Here is an 18,378-nt window from a genome sequence, read left to right on the forward strand (position 1 = left end):
CACAGGGGGCTCCCGCCCACCCCGTGTGCCCAGTACCCGCGACTCTGGACAGGACAGGACTCTGGGCAGCTCTGGCCTCTGCTTTCCAGGTTCCTGTCCCTTGACCGCTGTCTGGGCGTGACATGGGCACAGCGCTCTGCCTGGAAGATGCCGTGCCTGCCAAGACACTGCCGAAATCTCGGTCCCTGGCACTTCCGAGGAGCCGAGCTGCCAGATCCCTGTCCCGACAGCATTGCGCCTCCTCCTGTCCCAGGGGGGACAAGGACCCCTGAGGCGGGTGGAGAGGTGAGGAGGGGTTTGCGGGGACTGGAGATGGAGGGAGAGACGGGGGCTTCTGTGAGATGTCCTGCATGGGCCTGGCCGGAGTGGGCAGGGATGCAGGTGTGTTCCCTGCGTCCCTCCCAGCGAGCACCCCGACACCCAGGCTGGCCTCCAGGAAAGAGACTTAAGCGGCTGGGCTGGCTCGAGGGCCTCACCTTTTCACAGTGTAGACCGGCTTTTCCATGGACGAGGACTGGGCCAGGGCCAGCGGAATTCAGCAGGCGCTGAAGTTATCACTGAGCCGCCAGACAGCAGCGGCCAGAGGCCCAAGCCGGGGTACAGACGGCCTTTGTGCCCTTTCTAGACAGCCCCTCCTCAGGCCCAGGGACCTGTCTGGCTGCTGAGCTCCCAGGAGGGCGAGGGGTGTGACCTGCCTCCCGCCCTCCCTCCCTCTCTCCCCCCCTGTCACCACCCAGGCCCAGCCCAGGGCTGCTATAAAGCTGGCCCAGCCTGACCCTGAGCACGCCCAGCTGGGACCCTCCTGGAGCCTCCTCAGGGGCCACATCCGCTCAGCTGCTCCCCCCAAGTGGCACCATGAGGGCCCTGTGGCTGTGCTGGGCACTGTGGGCGCTGGCCCTGGCCCGCCCTGGGGCGGCCGTGACTGAGGAGCAGATCCTGGGCAGCCTGCTGCAGCAGCTGCAGCTCCGGGAGGTGCCCGCGCTGGACCTGAGCGACGTGGAGCGGCTGGTCACCCCTGCCCACGTGCGGGCCCAGTACGTGGCCCTGCTGCAGCGCAGCCACGGCGCCCCCTCCCGTGGGAAGAGGTTCAGCCAGAACTTCCGAGGTGAGGCCCTCCCTGCACCCTGGACCGTGTGCGTGTGCGTGTGCATGTGTGTGTGCGTGTGCGTGTGCTAAGACTGGATGTGCCCATCTGGGAAGGCTGTCTGGGGCCCCTCTCTGGGCCTGGGGCTCTCCCCCTTGGTGCCCACAGACAGACCCCAATACCCCAAGGTGGGAATCCTGACCCTCAGCATCTCAGCTGGCCTGTTAGTTAGCTCAGGGCGCCAGGGCTGTCCCTTCCTATTAATGGAGATGGTTACAAAGCAGGCCCAGGGTCACAGGGCAGTGAGTGAGGGGGACCATGGACTGTAAGGAGGGCAGGTCTCTGCACTGAGGTCCCCACCCAGCGGGCCAGGCTGGACCCTGCCAAAGCCAAGGCGTCAGAGAAGAGGAGGGTGGAAGGATGAGGCTGAGCCGATGGAAGCAGAGGTGGGGGTGGGGTGGGGGTGGGGGTGGGGGAACCCAGGCTCAGCTCAGAGGCCTGGGGCAGGTCAAGGTTCCTTGGGGTCTGTTTTCGCACGGCCACTGATGGCCTGACCTTGAGCAAGTGGCTTGAAATCACCTCTGAACCCGTTTGCGTCTCTGCACCCATGAGCGAGTCTGCCCTCCCTGCCAGTGCGTCACTGTGGGTGGGAACGAGGTGGGGGACCTGGCAGATACTGTAAAGTGCAGTTACTCCGCCGTGGGGGATGCAGGGGCCTGAATCCTACTCAGCCCCCGCCTCTGTGGGCGAGCGCTCACCCCCTCCGCGCCCAGTGCCCCCAGGTGAGGATTCTGACCCTCCATGTCTAGCTGACCCCAAAGCTCAGGGCCCCAGGACTGCCCCTTCCTGCCGTGGAGGTTGTTATAAGCACCCCAGGCCCCAGGGGGATTTGTGGGTAACCAGGGAGACGGAATAGGGCCGCCCCCTTGGCTGGAGAGGCCCTGCTGACGCTGCTGTTGTCCCCAGAGGTGGCCGGCAGGTTCCTGGTGTCCGACGCCTCCACGCGCCTGCTGGTGCTCAGCATGGAGCGGCGGCTGCCCCCCAACAGCGAGCTGGTGCAGGCCGTGCTGCGCCTCTTCCAGGAGCCGGTCCCCGAGGCCGCGCTCCGCAGGCACGAGCGGCTGTCCCCTCACAGCGACCTGGCCCGGGTCACCATCGAGTGGCTGCATGTCCGCGCCGATGGCTCCAACGGCACCGCCCTCATTGACTCCAGGTGGGGAGGTTGCCCCGGGGGTGCTGGGGGGGAGGGTAGAGGAAAAGGGGAGGACGGGGGGGGCGTTAGGGGGGTCTATCTCGTGGAGAGGGATGGGAGGCAGTGGGAGGGGCTTCCCCGGCCCCCACCACTCAGCGCCCGGTCCCGCCTGTGTCGCAGGCTGGTGTCCATCCACGAGAGCGGCTGGAAGGCCTTCGACGTGACCGAGGCCGTGAACTTCTGGCAGCAGCTGAGCCGGCCCCAGGAGCCGCTGCTGCTGCAGGTGTCGGTGCAGCGGGAGCACCTGGGCCCGCTGGCCTCCAGCGCCCACAGGCTGGTCCGCTTTGCCTCCCAGGGGCCTTGGGACGGCGCGCAGGGCGAGCCCCAGCTGGAGCTGCACACCCTGGACCTCGGGGACTTCGGGTAGGTCCGGGGGGAGGAGTGGGGTCGCCGGGTGGGTGAGCAGACAGCCCAGGAGGCTAGCCATCCCCACTGCATGTCCATTTCTAATGGAGAAACTTTTTATTCAAACATTTTACTGAAAAACATCTTCCGATATTTTCAGTGGGTTTTTAATGTTGTCATTGACACACATTATTCCAATCACCTAATTTCATTTTACCCTTTTCCATGATTAATTCTTTTTTGTTAAATGTGTTTTTATTGATTTTTAGAGAGAGAGGAAAGGAGAGGGAGAGAGAGAGAGAAACATCAATGATGAGAAAGAAACATCATCCATTAGCTGCCTCCTGCACGCCCCCTACTGGGGATCAAGCCCACAACCCGGGTATGTGCCCTGACCGGGAATCGAACCAGTGACCTTTTGGTTCCTGGGTGGACACTCAACTACTAACCCACAGCCAGCTAGACACCCATGATTAAGTCTTTGAAAACTATTAGCATGAGCTGCTGCTAAGCTGAACAGCTTTCCCCTGACATCCTGGATTCTTCATGGAGTCCCAGGCCTGAGGAATCACACAGCCTGCATTCCATGGAGCGCTGCCTGCCATGGCTACAGGGCCTCTGGCATGTCGCTTCACACCTTTGGGTCCCCGCGTCCTCAGGGTCATAGGGATAATGCTGGACCTGCATTGAGGTGTATGTCAGGATACATGCAGGTGCCAGCTGAGATGACATGTGAAGTCCCTCGTTCAGTGCCTGGCATACTAGGAGACCTTTAACAAACCGGAACTCATTTATGTTTTGGATGTTTATTCATTCACCATTTATCACACACATGCAGCTTTTTTAACATCACGAGGGATGCATCGCACGTCTCCCTCCCAGATGCCCCACCGGGCCCCGCCCTGGGTCCCCTGACCTCAGCCCCCCAACGGACCTCTGACCCTGCCTCTCCTTGCCCCCCACAGAGCTCAGGGCAACTGTGACCCCGAGGCCCCAGTGACCGAGGGCAGCCGCTGCTGCCGCCAGGAGATGTACATTGACCTGCAGGGGATGAAGTGGGCTGAGCATTGGGTGCTGGAGCCCCCGGGCTTCCTGGCCTATGAGTGCGTGGGCACCTGCCAGCAGCCCCCGCAGGCCCTGACCTTCAAGTGGCCGTTCCTGGGGCCGAGGCAGTGCATCGCCTCGGAGACCACCTCGCTGCCCATGATCGTCGGCATCAAGGAGGGCGGCAGGCCCCGCGCCCAGGTGGTCAGCCTGCCCAACATGCGGGTGCAGAAGTGCAGCTGCGCCTCGGACGGGGCGCCCGTGCCAAGGCGGCTGGAGCCGTAGGGCGCTGGGCATGGCCACCGAGGCCCCTGACTACACACGTGCACCAAAGCAGGTGCTAATGTAGGTTTTAGTTTTCTACTTAGCAAGTCATCCCCTGCCCCAAACAGGGCCCCTAGTTTACCTTTCGGCGTGTTCTCCCATTCCTTGTCCCCGGCACCCTAAGCACTTACATGAGTAATTAATGCCACTTGTTGCCGACTAGGAAATCCTGGCTCCTGGCTAGCCGGTGTGGCTGAGCCTGGGCAGACCATGGCCTGGGAGCTTCTGTTCCCTGGCAAGTTCTCAACCGACTTTGGGACAACACACCCTAAGATAAGAACTGGGGAAAGAACCCATTTACTCTATTACATGATGAATGAAAACCAAACCCTAAGATCCCTCTGTTCACCGTAGGTAGGGAGGATATCTGAAAATGAACCCCATGTCCCAAATGTGGAATCATTTTGGACTTTTGCAAACATACCCGGGTTCCCCTGCCAGGGCGCTTGGAGGGAGGAGGAGGGACTTCGGCCAGGGGCGCTGCACGGGGGAGCAGGACACCTGGTTTCTGGATAGACCCCGGCCCCAAGCTCTGACGCCATCGCCCGCAGCCCTAACCTCCCCCTCTCCTCCGCCCCCCACTCCTCCGCCTGCCCGCGCATACTTAGTTATTCCCCCCGTTTTGGAGAACTTCTCACCAGTTAGCACCACATGCATTTACGTTGTTTTATTATTATTATTTAGGGGAAAAAAACATTGACTGTAGATAATACGCAGGAATAAAAGTGGCTTCACTCTGCGTCCACGCAGTTCATTGCCAGTATTTACTCCTTTACAGAGAGGCGGGCGCACAGCCGCGATCCGACCGCGGATTGGCCCGCCCCGAGCTCCCGGCCGAGGATTGGCTGCCGGGGCGGAGCGGGGCGTGGCCACGTGAGTGCGCGCGGAGGGTGGCGGGATCGGGGCGGAAGCGGCTGGATCCGGCTCCCGAGGCGCCGCCCGTTGGGTTCCCCGCCCGCCGCCTCCCCTGACGGCGTCTCGCGCCCGCGTGGGGCGATTCCTGCGGCCGCCGCGGGCACCGAGCCCGGGACCATGAGCGTGGGCTTCATCGGCGCGGGCCAGCTGGCCTGGGCCCTGGCGCGGGGCTTCACGGCCGCGGGTGAGCGCGTGGCGGCGGGGGCGGTGCGCGGCGGCCGGTGCGCTCCCGGCGTGGGGGCCGAGCGGGGCGATCGGCGCTGCTGGAGCCTCGTGGGTTTGGGTTCTGCCTCCCCGCGGGGAGCACGGGGCCGGGGTGGGCCACGGCCCCCCAGCTGAAGAGCCCCGTCTGCTGCAGGCATCCTGTCGGCTCACAAGATCATCGCCAGCTCCCCGGACATGGACCTGCCCACGGTGTCCGCGCTCAGGGTAGGTGCGGCCGAGGGGTGCGGGCCGAGGGGGGAGGCCTGAGTCGCTGGAGCCCCCGAGCTGGTCATCAGCCGGCTGACTACCCCCTCCCCCCCACCCCCCCATCTGTAGCATCAGGATCCTCTGCCTCCCCCCAGGCGAACAGACGGGGATTCAAATGCAGGCACTGGGGCGGTTAGATTAATTGAGATATTTGCGCATGGAAAGCATCTGGCTCGTAGGAGGTGCCCAGCAAATATGCGTTTGTCTTCGTGGACTGTCTGCGTGCCCTTGAGGCACGCTGAGCCTCAGTTTCCCCATTTATAAAAATGGAGAGCGCAGTAGCCACTTTGCTGAGTTAGTGAGGCAGGAAGGAGCCAGGCATGGTAGCTGTTCCTCTCTCTGCAAAGAGCATTCCCAGTCTTCATCCCGCACCTGGGCGGTGTGGGAGGGGAGGACCAAGGAGGCAGATGACAGGCAGGGTCTGTGCAGAGGATGGCTGATGCTCCCAGCACCGGAGTCCCGCAGGGAGGGGTGCCTGCAGCCCGCCCTGGACCACACGGACGCCAGATGGGTTAGGGCCTGTGTCACTTCCCAGCCCTGGAGATTTCTTACCTGGCACAGGGGTGCCAGGCCCGACGCCGGTGGGGATGTGGGACAGCCGGTTCCTGGTTGCCATGGAGACGCGGGTCCAGGCTCTGCACCTGTGCTCGCTTGCCCAGTAGCAGCATGTGCCAGTGGTGTTAGGGGCAGACCCTGAGGGACAAGGCAGGGCATTCCCAGCCGCGGCTGGCAGAGGGGTCTCCGCAGGGGTTCACCTGCTCCCTGGGAGGGCCTGTGCCGGGCGGCGGCCTCGCCCGCACCCGCACTGTGAGCCGGGCAGTTTCCTCCTGCAGAAGTTGGGGGTGAACCTGACCCGGAGCAACAAGGAGACGGTGAGGCACAGCGACGTCCTGTTCCTGGCCGTGAAGCCGCACATCATCCCCTTCATCCTGGACGAGATCGGGGCCGACGTCCAGGCCAGGCACATCGTGGTCTCCTGTGCCGCCGGCGTCACCATCAGCTCCGTGGAGAAGGTGCCGAGCTCAGCTCCCGTGCCGGGTGGGAGGGGAGCGGGGCTGCTCGCGGGAGCCGTGCCCTGCAACTCCCTCGCCCTCTTCCTTGCCCCCTCCCTCGCCCCCTCCCTCGCTGCAGAAGCTGATGGCCTTCCAGCCGGCCCCCAAGGTGATCCGCTGCATGACCAACACGCCCGTGGTGGTGCGGGAGGGCGCCACGGTGTACGCCACGGGCACCCACGCCCTGGTGGAGGATGGGCAGCTCCTGGAGCAGCTCATGAGCAGCGTGGGCTTCTGCACAGAGGTGGAGGAGGACCTGATCGACGCCGTCACGGGGCTCAGCGGCAGCGGGCCCGCCTATGTGAGCCCCCACTCCCTCACATCGACTGCCTCAGCCTCCTGGGGACGCGGAGCAGGCTGGGCTGGCAGGCGGGGGCGGGGCGGGGGTGCCCCCACCTCTGGGGAGCTGGTGGGGGACACTGGTCCTGGGCTCTAGCTCCAGTCATCGGGGAAAGCAGACCCTCGGGGGTGCCCTTGAGTGCCTGCCGCCCCAAGACTCACCGAGTGTCTCCACAGGCGTTCATGGCCCTGGACGCGCTCGCTGACGGTGGGGTGAAGATGGGCCTCCCCCGGCGCCTGGCGATCCGGCTGGGGGCCCAGGCCTTGCTGGTTAGTAGCTTCCCTCTGCGTGTTCTGAGCCAGGGCGTAGCCTGGGGGCAGGGGGTGCCTTGTGGGTCAGTGAGTTGGGGCAGGGCGTGGTGGGGAAGCTGGCTCAAGGCCTGGGAAGGTGTGTTCCTCTCACTTCCCGCGTGTGCCCCAGGGCGCTGCCAAGATGCTGTTGGACTCGGAGCAGCACCCAGGCCAGCTCAAGGACAATGTCTGCTCCCCCGGCGGCGCCACCATCCATGCCCTGCACTTCCTGGAGAGCGGGGGCTTCCGCTCCCTGCTCATCAACGCCGTCGAGGCCTCCTGCATCCGCACACGGTGGGTGTCTCTCCTCCGCCCAGGCCCCCATTCCCAGCCGGCCCCTGGGCTGGGCAGAACCAGTCGCCTTTGGTCCCATTCGCCGTGTTGGAACCTGTGCTGTTCATAGCCACCGCTTAGTAGCTGAAGGTTTGCAGGCCTTACGTCATCCCACTGTCGGGATCAGCTTTGATTGGTGGGTGAGGAGGTGGAGACTCAGACTGTTCTCCACATGCTGAAGGGCTAGTAAGTGATGGAGACAGGGTTCAGTTTCAGGTTCATGACTTCAAGCCCTGTGCCTCTCCACACTGTCTCTCTCCCCTTATGATCACAGATACACTTGGTGCCCTTCATCTAGGTAGTAACCCATCGTTAGTTAAAGAGCACGTCTAGCCCTCGCCAGTTTGGCTCAGAGGATAGAGCGTCAGCCTGCAGACTGAAGGGTTCCGGGTTCGATTCCGGTCAAGGGCATGTACTTTGGTTGCAGGCTCGATCCCCGACCCTGGTTGGTGCTCTTGCAGGAGACACCCACTCGATGTGTCTCCGTCACATTGATGTTTCTGTCTCCCCTTCCCTTCCACTCTCTGAAAAATCAATGGAACAATATCCTAGGGGGAGGATTAACAAAAAAAGAAAAAAGGAGAGGAAAAGGCAGTGCGAGGAGAGGTCTAAGAAGGCGGGGGGAGTGTTTGGTGTGTTGGGCTTCTATTTGGGGTGGTATCCAGTCAGCAAGGGTGGGAATTATGTGGGTGGGGAAGCCTTGAGCCGGTCTGGCTCCAGGGTTTAATGCCTCCCTCCTCCCCCCCCCTCTCGGGGCCGTCTCCAGAGAGCTGCAGTCCATGGCCGACCAGGAAAAGGTCTCCCCAGCCGCCCTCAAGAAGACCCTGCTGGACAGAGTGAAGCTGGAGTCCCCGGCAGTGTCCACGCTGACCCCCTTCAGCTCCGGGAAGGTCCTCACCAGGAGCCCGGCCCCGGGAGGCAAGAAGGACTAAGGTAGCCCCGCCCCTCGGTGACGGGGGCCCCGCCCGAGGAGCCGGGCAGGGCGAGGGCAGGCCCAGCCGTCTTCAGATCCTGGTGTAAAAGCTCCTTAAATCTGTTCAGACCAAGCAGCCCTCGTCGGAAGATGCTGGGCAGGGGCGGTAGATGCTAGAAGCCAGGTGAACCCCGCACATCCCCACTTGGTCCCCCCACGGGAGCCCAGAGCAGCGTCAGTGTGGTGCCACGTGGAGGTGAGGGGCGCAGCACACGACAAGGGCATCCTCTTCGCATGAGCGCGAGCAGCTTGGAATTGTCCGCAGCAGGAACGCACAGGGTGGCTGTGCTGTACTGAGGAAGTATGATTCGGTCCCGCCAAGTTTAGCCGCTTTAATAAAGTTTTATTTTTTATGACCCCCGCTTTTCTGCTTTTGCTCTGCTTAGTTGTAAGTCATCGTTCTAGGGGACTCGAGGCCCTGTGTCTGTGGGGAGCACGGTCTGAGGCATGAATGCACTAAGCCTGCTGGCAAGCTGCCCAAGGTCACCGGAGGCCACCCGCTTCCAGGCCTAAACCCACCCACATACCTTTACTGAGAACCTCCCAACTGCCAGGCCCTGGCTGATGCCTTGGTGCGCACACGGGGCTCAGATGCGCCCTTCCCCTCGAAGCTTCGCCCAGGTCTGGCCGGGGCCAGATTTGACTGAAGGTGGCTGTGGCCCCAGTCCTCCAGGGCGACGGGGAAAGGGTCCCCTCTTGGAAAACAGTTCTGGTATCTCTTCCTTGGACCTCGGGCCTGCCCTCCCAGCGCCCTCCTCAGTAGGCTGGCTGGCCCTGGGCTGGCAGTCAGAGCCAGAGGCTGGCATCCCGGAGGAGGTCCACGGCCCCAGTGTGCCCGGCTCCGGGCAGAGGATCCAGAGCTGTGCAGTGTCTCCCCAGACGCCTGAGCCTCGGGAAAGCAGCTGAGCGCCCCCTGCAAGCATTTTAGGAGAAAGGCTGCTGTTGGAGGGTAGCGCAGCGTTTCGAATAAACACTCACTGAACGCTCCCTCCCTCCCTCCGTGCCACGTGTCCTGTGAGGCCTCCGTGCACCCCAGTCAGCAACACCCTGGCCTTGCCCTGAGTTGCACAGGGGCCAAGGACAGATGTGGACGCGGAGAGATGAGGAAAAGACGGGAAGGCAGAGGAAAAGGCAGCGCGAGGAGAGGGGTAAGAGAGGGAGGGGCTGACCCCCTGCCCCTCCCCAGCCTCCTCCCCCTGGAGCAGGCCTCAGTCCCCATTTCATAACTCGCTCCTCTCAGCACCCCAAAGCTCTGTCCCCACTGTGCACAGTAGTTACTTTGGGGCAGTGGGATTGCGGCTGGCTTCCCACTTGATTTTTTTCTTTATTTTACTTTAGATTGCCAGTTGCCACACGTAGATACCATCTCCATAGGTAGAAGGTTAAAAAAATGTCTCCACTGCTCCCCATTGGCCACGCGGGAGCAGAAACACCAGGCTTCATCCGTGTCCCTAGGTAACTGTTGCTAAGCAACGCTCTGAGGGGCGCTGGAGAGCCTGACTGCACTCCCCTGCTGTCCACAGCCGGGGGGCCCTGCCACAGCACCCCCCCTTTCTGCAGCCCACACACTGCAGGCAGGGGGGCGGGTGTGTGAGCAGCTAAGCAACTAGGGGAGCTGGGGCAGGACCCCAGCCTCCGGAGTCCAAGTCCTCCTTCCGGTTCCCTCCCAGGCGTCTGGGAGACGAGCTCTGAAGGCAGCAGGCGGCTCCCTGCGCAGCAGGCCCCAAGGGAAGTTGGTCCTGGAGGCCCTGCTCTGTCCCGGCCCCACTGGTCAGCTGCAGAGGGAAGGCTCGCCTGCACCACTAGAGGGCGCCAGGCGCTAACCAGTGAGGGCCCCAGGCCCACCAGCGGGGCTACAGCAGCCAGGGTGCGGGGTCCTGGGGAGAAACCCTACCCAGCTCTGTGCCCCGCGTGCCAGCTGGGTGCCCCGCATGCCAGCTGTGGCAGGTGATTCGTGTGTTCACAAAGCAGAGCAGCTTAGCGTTGGTTAGCGATGGGGATCTTTTTTTGGGGGGACAGCACTTCCCCTCTGCCCCTCGCCTCCTCTCGGCCATCCCAGGAGGGCAAGGTGGGCGGCCACCCTCCTGGCTGCCCCCACACCTGGGCCCTCCCGGGCGTCCAGGGCTGAGGAAGAGGAGCCTCATGGTCTCCTAGGTCATCTGATGGGTAAGGCCAGTCTTGCTCAAGAGGCCTTGAGAGTCAGATGTGTCACTGGTCACTTGACCTTGGGCTACCTACCTACTTACCCTCCAGGAACTTACCTGCAAATGAGGACAATGGCCGTCCCCACCCCACCTGGAGGGGCTGAGCCGGGATCAGGAGAGCTTAGGGGCTGGGCTGCTGTCTGGCAGGAGGGGAGGATGGAGTGAGGAGGGGTGTGGAGACCGAGGCTGCCGTGGATTTTATGGGCATCGCTAAGGAGCTGGGGGCTCAGAGAAGGGGGCTGGGAGGGCCGGGTGGAGCCAGAGCTCTGGTCTGGGTCATGTGAGCCCTGTCCCAGGCATCCCTGGCTCCAGACCCGGTTCTCAAAAAATTTACTTTTTTATTGATTTTAGAGAGGAAGGGAGAGGGATAGAGGGATAGAAACATCAATGAGAGAGAAACATTGATGGGCTGCCTCCTGCATGCCCCCTACTGGGGATGGAGCTCGCAACCTAGGCATGTGCCCTGATCGGGAATGGAACCAGGGACCTGTTGGTTCATGGGTCGCACTCAACCACTGAGCCACACCGGCCGGGCTCAAAATCTTTAAAGGAAGGGAAATGGAGAGGAAATGCATGTATTGAGCTCTCTTTCCAATCTTCTTATCCTCAGCTCTCCAAAACGCTCCCTGTCTGGACCCCAGACATACCCTAACCATATGCTCCCCACTGTTTCTGCTCACCCCATTCCCTCCCCTGGAAATGCCGCCTTCCCTTTCTTTTTTTTTTTTTCTTTTTTTTTTTGTCCCCGCTCCCCATCACCAACCCTGCCTCTGTTCTTTGTTTGAATTTGGTTTTTGTTTTGTGTTTTAGATTCCACACATAAGTGAGATACAATATTTGTCTTTCTTGTCTGCCTTATTTTACTTAGCAAAATGCCCTCAAGGCCCATCCATATTATTACACATGGCAAGATTTTTTTTTTGATGGCTGAGTAATATTCCACTGTGTGTGGAATATTTTCTTTATCCATTTATCCGCCTTCCCTTTCTGGCCTCTCTAAGTGTGGCAGATCCTCGCCTCCCACCTAAATCCCGCCCAGAGCGGCTGCCCCTCAGCCAGCCCGAGAGCCACCACCTGGCAGGACGGGGCGGGGGAGCGGGGGGAGGGGGGGGCACGGGAGAACAACGTTGCTTGTTAAATTGAATGGAGCTGGTTGTGGCCCGAAGCCAACATTCCCCTGTGTCCAGGGAGACAGGTGAAAAGCCGAGATGATTGTCAATGGATGTGTATTTATTTAGATCTTACTACGGGCACATAAAATGCCATTTGCTCATGTGGCAGGACCCTCCGTGGGAAATGGAGGCCCGGGTCAAGAGAAGGCCCAGGGGTCGCGGGGGGGCAGGGAGGCAGGGAGGCAGGGAGGGTGGAGAGAGAAAAGCCGGCCTTCCTGCAAGCTGGCACTGGCTCAGCCGCGTGAGGATTGCACGGGATGGGGTGGGAGAAGCACCTGCCAGCCCTGCTCACGTGCATTCACTCCGCCCGCAAACATGGAGCCGCCCTGTGTGCTAGACACGGCCTCCCCTGCCCCGGGGGTGGGCTTGGGGGAGACTGCGATGACAGACGCTGCAAGCTGATAAGGGCTCGGATGGAGGCACTGCTTGGGGGAGCAGAGAGGAGGGGTTCAGAGGACTCGGGGAAGACAGCTCTTGAGAGTTACGTTGAGTTTTCCAGATAAGAAAGAGGTGGTAACGGGCCAGGGTGGGCTCAGGAGGGACCCCTGGGTGTTGAGGGCGGGGCTGATGCCCAAGGGAGAGTGTTGGCGGGCAGGGAGGTGGCTGGGTGGAGAGTGGGGTCGGGAGTGGGGAGAGTGGGGTGGGGAGACAGGAGGCAGGAAGGCCGGGTGAGGCTGACCATGCGGCAGGGACTGGGCCTGTTGGATGGAAGGCAGGTGCAGCCCCGGCAGGGGGTTAAGCTGGGAGGGATCAGGCCTGGTTTTGCCGAAGAAAGAACACTCTGGAAGCCTTCTGTACAGTCTTGCAGCCAGCTGGGTGTCAGAGGAGACAGGCCAGTGGAGGAGGGTAATCCACGAGGCGTAAGCACCCCCCCTCCCCCCTACACATCCCTGTATATCGTAATTGATTGTGTAAAAACCAATTTGTTTACGCGGATAAGCAGCCGATAAGCCAAGCTCCTCTGCAGACCACAGTGGCTATCGGTGAGTCAGGGCTTGGGGGATTGTCGAGCTAATGAAGCAAACAGACAGGCGATACGGGGAAGGGAGCAGGTGGGGACAGAGGCTGCAGGCCCAGGTGTGGGTTTGCAACCTGGCCCCGCATGTGAGAGCTTCGGGGGCACCTGTGTGGGAAGAGCAGCTCGGGCTGCTTAAGCAACAGGCACTGATTTCTCACAGAGGCTGGAGGTCTGAGGTCAAGGTGTCCCCAGGTTGCTTTCTCCGTGGGCCTCTCTCCTAAGAGACCCTGCCCGGTCTCGGGGCTTCGTGGGCCCTTCATTCCTGATGGCTCCAGCCTGAGCCTCCACTGGGCACCGGAACTGTGCCCAACTGCCCTTCCACCCCCACCCGCTCCAGCTCAGTAAGTGGCTCCACCCCACTCCCAGCCAAGCCTCTAGACCTACAGGTCACTCTGTGTGTTTTTTTAATGTATCTTTATTGCTTTCAGAGAGGAACAGAGAGGGAGAGAGAGAGAAACATCAGTGATGAGAAAGTATCATTGATCGGCTGCCTCCTGCACACCCCCCACTGGGGATGGAGCCGGCAACCCGGGCATGTGCCCTTGACCGGAATCGAACCTGGGACCTTCCAGTCCGCAGTCCAGCGCTCTATCCACTGAGCCAAACCAGCTAGGGCTAGGGGTCACTCTGGATTCCTATCCCACCAGGGGCCTGGCCTCCCTCATCGGGGCTTTGGTGGGGGGCGGGGGGACTCCTACTGCAGGACCATGACCAGCTGGGAGTCCAGGCCACGGGGAAGCAGAGTCTCCAGGTGTGTCCTCCCATCAGCGCATACGGTCTGCTTCACGCCCCACCCAGACCTGGCGCATAGTAGGTCTTGGCTACCACTGACCCCACTGACCACATGTGGGCCCCTCTGTGAACGCTCTGTGAACGCTCTGTGCCCGCCCGTCTCCGAAGGGGCCAGTTCTGTTCTCTTTCTTTGCTCGTGCTGCCCCCTCTAGAATCTACTAGAGCTGCTGCTGCCAGGGACCCAGGGCCCCTGGCCTGTGGGATGGGAAAAGGCCGGGTCCTGTTACTGGATCCGAGGTGGGGCCTCCAACCTGCCCCCCAGCAGCTTTCAGGGGCCCCTGGGCTGGGAGAGGAGAGGCTGGTCCCCCAGCAGCCCTGGGAGCAGCTCCCTCCCTCCCCTGACAGGCTCTTCCATGTTTAATTACCGATTCAAGGCGGCAGGGCCTCCCAGGCTGAGCCCGAGAGAGTCAGCTTCTTAATTTGATTTTTGTTCTCTCAAAGGAAAGCCTCAGGGGCCCACGGCACAGAACAGGCGGGGTGGCGAGGGGGCTCAGCGGGCCTGGAGCTGGAAATGGGGGGACCCGGTCACCTAGACATTCCACTCCAGCCCGGCTCTGCCGTCAATACGTAGGGCTACCTCCGCAGCCTTGGTTTTCCCATCTGTGAAATGGGCTGGACCCAAGCTCCCTCCCAGAGCCTTCCCAGCACTAAATCGGTGAATCCGCATGCACACGTGTGCGGCTCTGCCCTCTGACCCATCTCTAGGCTCTCATCCTTTATTGCGATGACAAACCTCTTCTTACCTGCCTGCCCAGGACCCTAGCACCAGCCTGTGGCTCACGGGAGGCCGGGGTGGGGGGTGGGGGATTGGGGGGCGGGGGTCTCCTCCTGCTTCTCCGACAGTTCTTTTCTGTCCCATCGGGCTTCCTCCTCCCCCCACCCCCCAAACCTCAGCTACTAACCATTTCCAGTTTGCCCTTGGCCCCGGGCTCAGCCCCTGTCCCTCCGCACCTGGGCCTGCCATCTCTCCTCTCCTGCTGCTGCCTCCTGCTGACAAGGCCCCCCCCCCCCCCCGCGTGACCTCCAGCAGGTTTCTGGGATGGCCCCTGGACTCCCCTGGCTCCTCAGACTGTCCTGTCCACGCTCTTCACACTCCCACACCCCCTCCCTGAGTCCTCATTCCTTCCCGGCCTCAATGGCGCCAGCACCTGCCTGGTCTGAGCTGTGGGGTCCAGGAAGAGCAAGGGGCCCCCCAATAGTAAGATCCTTTCTCTGCCCATCCTTCAGCTTTCTTGCCCTAAAAGGGAAAGGACACTGGAGCATCATCCACGAAGGGGACACCCCGTGTCCAGGACCTGCAGGCGGCCTCGAGGGTTGAGGGCAGCCAGAAGCCAGGGCGCTTCGACCTTGCGGTCCTGCAACCAACCACAAGGACGCGGGTTCTGCCAACAGCCCGCGGGAGCACAGGCGTGGCTCCTGCCCCAGCCCTGGCTGACACCTGGACGGTGGCCTGTGAGGCCCCACAGAGGACGCAGCGAAGCTGTGCTGCCTCCTGACTCACGGAATCTGTGAGTCATAACTGTGTTTGTTTTTAAGGCTGGGGACGGAGCCTCATTTTTGGAACCGTAGGGCCTCTGCCCCTCGGGCCCAGGGCACAGAAGTGTCCTCGTATGAGCTGGCGACAGAGCCAGGTCCGATCCAGGCCTCCAGGGTTCCCTTCGGGCTGCCTCTGCCTGCCTGCCCTGTCCCCACGCCCCATGAGGGAGGCCAGGCCCCTAGGAACCAAGTGACCCCTAGTTCTCGCTGGGTTGCTCAATGGATAGAGCGTCGGACTGCGGACTGGAAGGTCCCGGGTTTGATTCCGGTCAGGGCACATGCCTGGGCTGCGGGCTTCATCCCCAGTAGGGAGCTTGCAGGAGGCAGCCGATCAATGATTCTCCTCATCATTGATGTTTCTCTCTCCCTCTCACTTCCTCACTGAAATCAATAAAAATATATTAAAAAACAAAAGAGTGACCCCTAGCCCAGCTGGCGTAGCTCAGTGGTTAAGTATCAACCTATGAAGCAGGAGGTCACAGTTTGATTCCTGGTCAGGCCACATGCCCGGGGTTTCGGGCTCGATCCCCAGTGTGAGTCGTGTAGGAGGCAGCCGATCCATGATTCTCTGTCATCAGTGATGTTTCTGTCTCTCCCTTTCCCTTCCTCTCTGAAATCAATAAAAATATATTTAAAAAAACAAAACGCAACACAGGGTGACCTGTAGGTCTGGAGGCCTGGCTGGGAGTGGGGTGGAGCCACTTACTGAGCTGGAGCGGGTGGGGGTGGAGGGCAGTTGGGCGCAGTTCCGGTGCCCAGTGGAGGCTCAGGCTGGAGTCATCAGGCATGAAGGGCCCGCGAAGCCCTGAGACTGGGCAGGGTCTCTTAGGAGGAACAAGACCCCTGGCTGTTTGCACAGGCTGCTGGCCGGGGGTCTGAGAGCTGGCGAGACCCCTTCCTACAAGAGATGGGTGTAGGGCGGGCATCCATAGGGGCAGACACAGGGCAAATCCCCCAGACCGCTGATCCCTCTGCAAACACGGCCCCGTTCCCGAATGTGGATTCCCCAGGGTGCAAGCGTTTGCCGGGGAAATAAAATAAGCGGGCAATCAGCCAGAGAGGGCGAATGTGGATTGGGACTTTTACTGTGGACCGGCTAGCCGGCGGGCGGAGGGCAGCCCTCACCTTTGTCATGCAGAGGAAGGAGGCCTGGTTCCTGGGCTGAGCATCTGGGGGAGTCTGGCCTCTGCAGGTTGGATTGGGCCTGGAGGTCAGAGGTAGGGGGCTCATCCCCAAGCTCCATGTGTTATGCTGGAGAGGAACAGCGGAGTGGGGAGAGGTGAAGGTCACTGCCTGACAGGGGGCCTAACCTCGGACCCGGAGTTGAGGACATGGTGGGGAGATGGGTTCTAGGGGCTGCAACAGGCAGGTGGAGATCCAGCCCCTAAAGGCAAGGGTTTGACCCCAGCCAGAGTCCAGGCTGCCAGGGGAGGGCCACAAGGAAGGGTGAGGCCAGAGGTCATCTCCCGGGCTCCGTGGGTGGGGAGGAGCTGAAACTGGGCCCGGGCTCAGAGTCAAAGGGGACTCTGAGGTGGGGGACCGCTGGGTTAGAGAGCCCAGCCTCTAGGGACCCAGGGCGGCACATGTTGCCTTCACAGCCAGGGGCAGACACTGCTGGGGGTGCTCTAGAGATGCCCCGGGGCCCAGCCCCAGGAGCCGGGGGCCGCCCCAGACCTGCACCCATCAGCCCTCGGACCCCAAGCCTGGGGCCCACGTGGCTCCTTGGAATCTGCAGACCCGCCCCTGGGAGGGCCTCCCTGATCTCCCCGAGCAGCTGGGCCTCCAGCATCAGCGGGCAGCCCTTCCCTGGGCTCCGGAGGGTGGGGGCAGGAGGAATAGAGACCCCTGTGTCAGTCCATCCAGCGCCTTCCTGGCCAGAGCGGGTCCTGGGCTCAGTCTGTGCTGTGTCATTCACAGGACAGTCATTGGCCCTCCCCTTGCTCGTCGGTGGGGCTGGGCCGCCCCAGATTCTGAGAAGGGCCTGGGAGGGGGCCCTGGCATCCAGAGAGGAGCGAGGTTGATTGGGTGTGGACGCTGGCCCTCTCTGAACCCTCACACTGAGCGCAGGGCATGTTATTAGCACCCCATCTCCCTCCATCAGGAAGCCCAGGCCAGGCAGGTGGTGAACTTGTCCAATGTCATTGGCCATTGAGGGTACCCTGGGGCTCCCCGCCTTTCCCTGGGGTCCACCCTGCTCTTGCGCTTCCTTCCTCTTTGTCTCCAGGTGTGAACCCAGGACACATCGAAGAGGTAGAATCATAAGTAAATATTTGCTTCATTAATTGAAGAGAAAAGGAGGCAGGAAGTGGAGCTTATGGAGATGAATGGTTTTTAGAAAGTCCCTCTTCCAGGGAGAGTATGTGGGTATTTTTCTTTCTTTCTTTTCACTTAAAATTCTTTTTTTAAAAAAATCCTCACCCGAGGATATGTTTTTTTTTTAATAATTTTTTTCTTTAATATATTTTATTGATTTTTTTACAGAGCGGAAGGGAGAGGGATAGAGAATTAGAAACATCGATGAGAGAGAAACATCGATCAGTTGCCTCCTGCACACCCCGCACTGGGGATGTGCCCGCAACCAAGGTACATGCCCTTGGCCGGAATTGAACCCGGGACCCTTGAGCCCACAGGCCGACACTCTATCCACTGAGCCAAACCGGTTAGGGTGAGGATATGTTTTTTAAAATTGATTTGAGAGAGAGGGGGAAACATTGACTGGTTGCCTCCTGTTTACCTGGGGATTGAACCTGCAACTTAGGTATGTGCCCTAACGGGGAATTATACCCACGCCTTTCGGTGCCCCAACCAACTGAGCCACCCAGCCAGGGCAGGGAGAGACCTTTCACTGTGTCATTTACAAATGAAGTTATAATGAAACATTAAAATTGTAATTTTGAACACAGGGTACAGAGCGTGTTGCTAGATTAGGAAGACTCGCGGGGTGGGAAGAATACTTCCGTGTGTCTCTGAAAAGCGGGGACACTCGAGGGGGAACGGGCGGTGACATTCCTCAAGGACACCCTTTCGTGCCTTTTGACTTGTGTCCTAATTGTAAGAAAAATTAAGAAGCACCGTTCACCCAGAATTTAAAAGGTGAAACATTGTCAAAGTTACTATCCATGTGCGAGACTCCTCTTTCTAGAGCACCTCCTGTGTGTCAGAGGGCTGTGCCCACTGTCGCCATGACTACGGACAAGTTCCTGGTACAGAAAGCACCTTATCCCCATTTGAGA

At 60.9% G+C, this 18,378-nt stretch overlaps 2 protein-coding genes across 3 annotated transcripts; both read left to right on the forward strand.

Annotated features, from left to right (window-relative positions):
* Window positions 1–306: 306 nt before the first annotated feature.
* LOC132222613 (left-right determination factor 1-like) lies at window positions 307–4,835 on the forward strand. The gene is made up of 4 exons (XM_059677792.1): window positions 307–1,105; window positions 2,051–2,297; window positions 2,457–2,699; window positions 3,647–4,835. The coding sequence occupies exons 1-4, from the start codon at window positions 856–858 to the stop codon at window positions 4,008–4,010; spliced, it is 1,104 nt and encodes a 367-aa protein (XP_059533775.1). The 5' UTR covers window positions 307–855; the 3' UTR covers window positions 4,011–4,835.
* A 99-nt stretch (window positions 4,836–4,934) lies between these two features.
* PYCR2 (pyrroline-5-carboxylate reductase 2) lies at window positions 4,935–8,777 on the forward strand. Of its 2 annotated transcripts, none has more exons than XM_059677793.1 (8): window positions 4,935–5,148; window positions 5,323–5,393; window positions 6,269–6,448; window positions 6,567–6,788; window positions 7,004–7,096; window positions 7,248–7,411; window positions 8,217–8,383; window positions 8,492–8,777. In XM_059677793.1, the coding sequence occupies exons 1-7, from the start codon at window positions 5,082–5,084 to the stop codon at window positions 8,380–8,382; spliced, it is 963 nt and encodes a 320-aa protein (XP_059533776.1). In that variant the 5' UTR covers window positions 4,935–5,081; the 3' UTR covers window position 8,383; window positions 8,492–8,777. The 2 variants fall into 2 exon arrangements, with proteins under 2 accessions (XP_059533776.1, XP_059533777.1); XM_059677794.1 differs by having other exon boundaries at window positions 8,534–8,777.
* Window positions 8,778–18,378: the final 9,601 nt, after the last annotated feature.

This window comes from Myotis daubentonii, chromosome 20 (genome assembly GCF_963259705.1).
Source record: "Myotis daubentonii chromosome 20, mMyoDau2.1, whole genome shotgun sequence".
Taxonomy (NCBI): Eukaryota; Metazoa; Chordata; class Mammalia; order Chiroptera; family Vespertilionidae; genus Myotis; species Myotis daubentonii.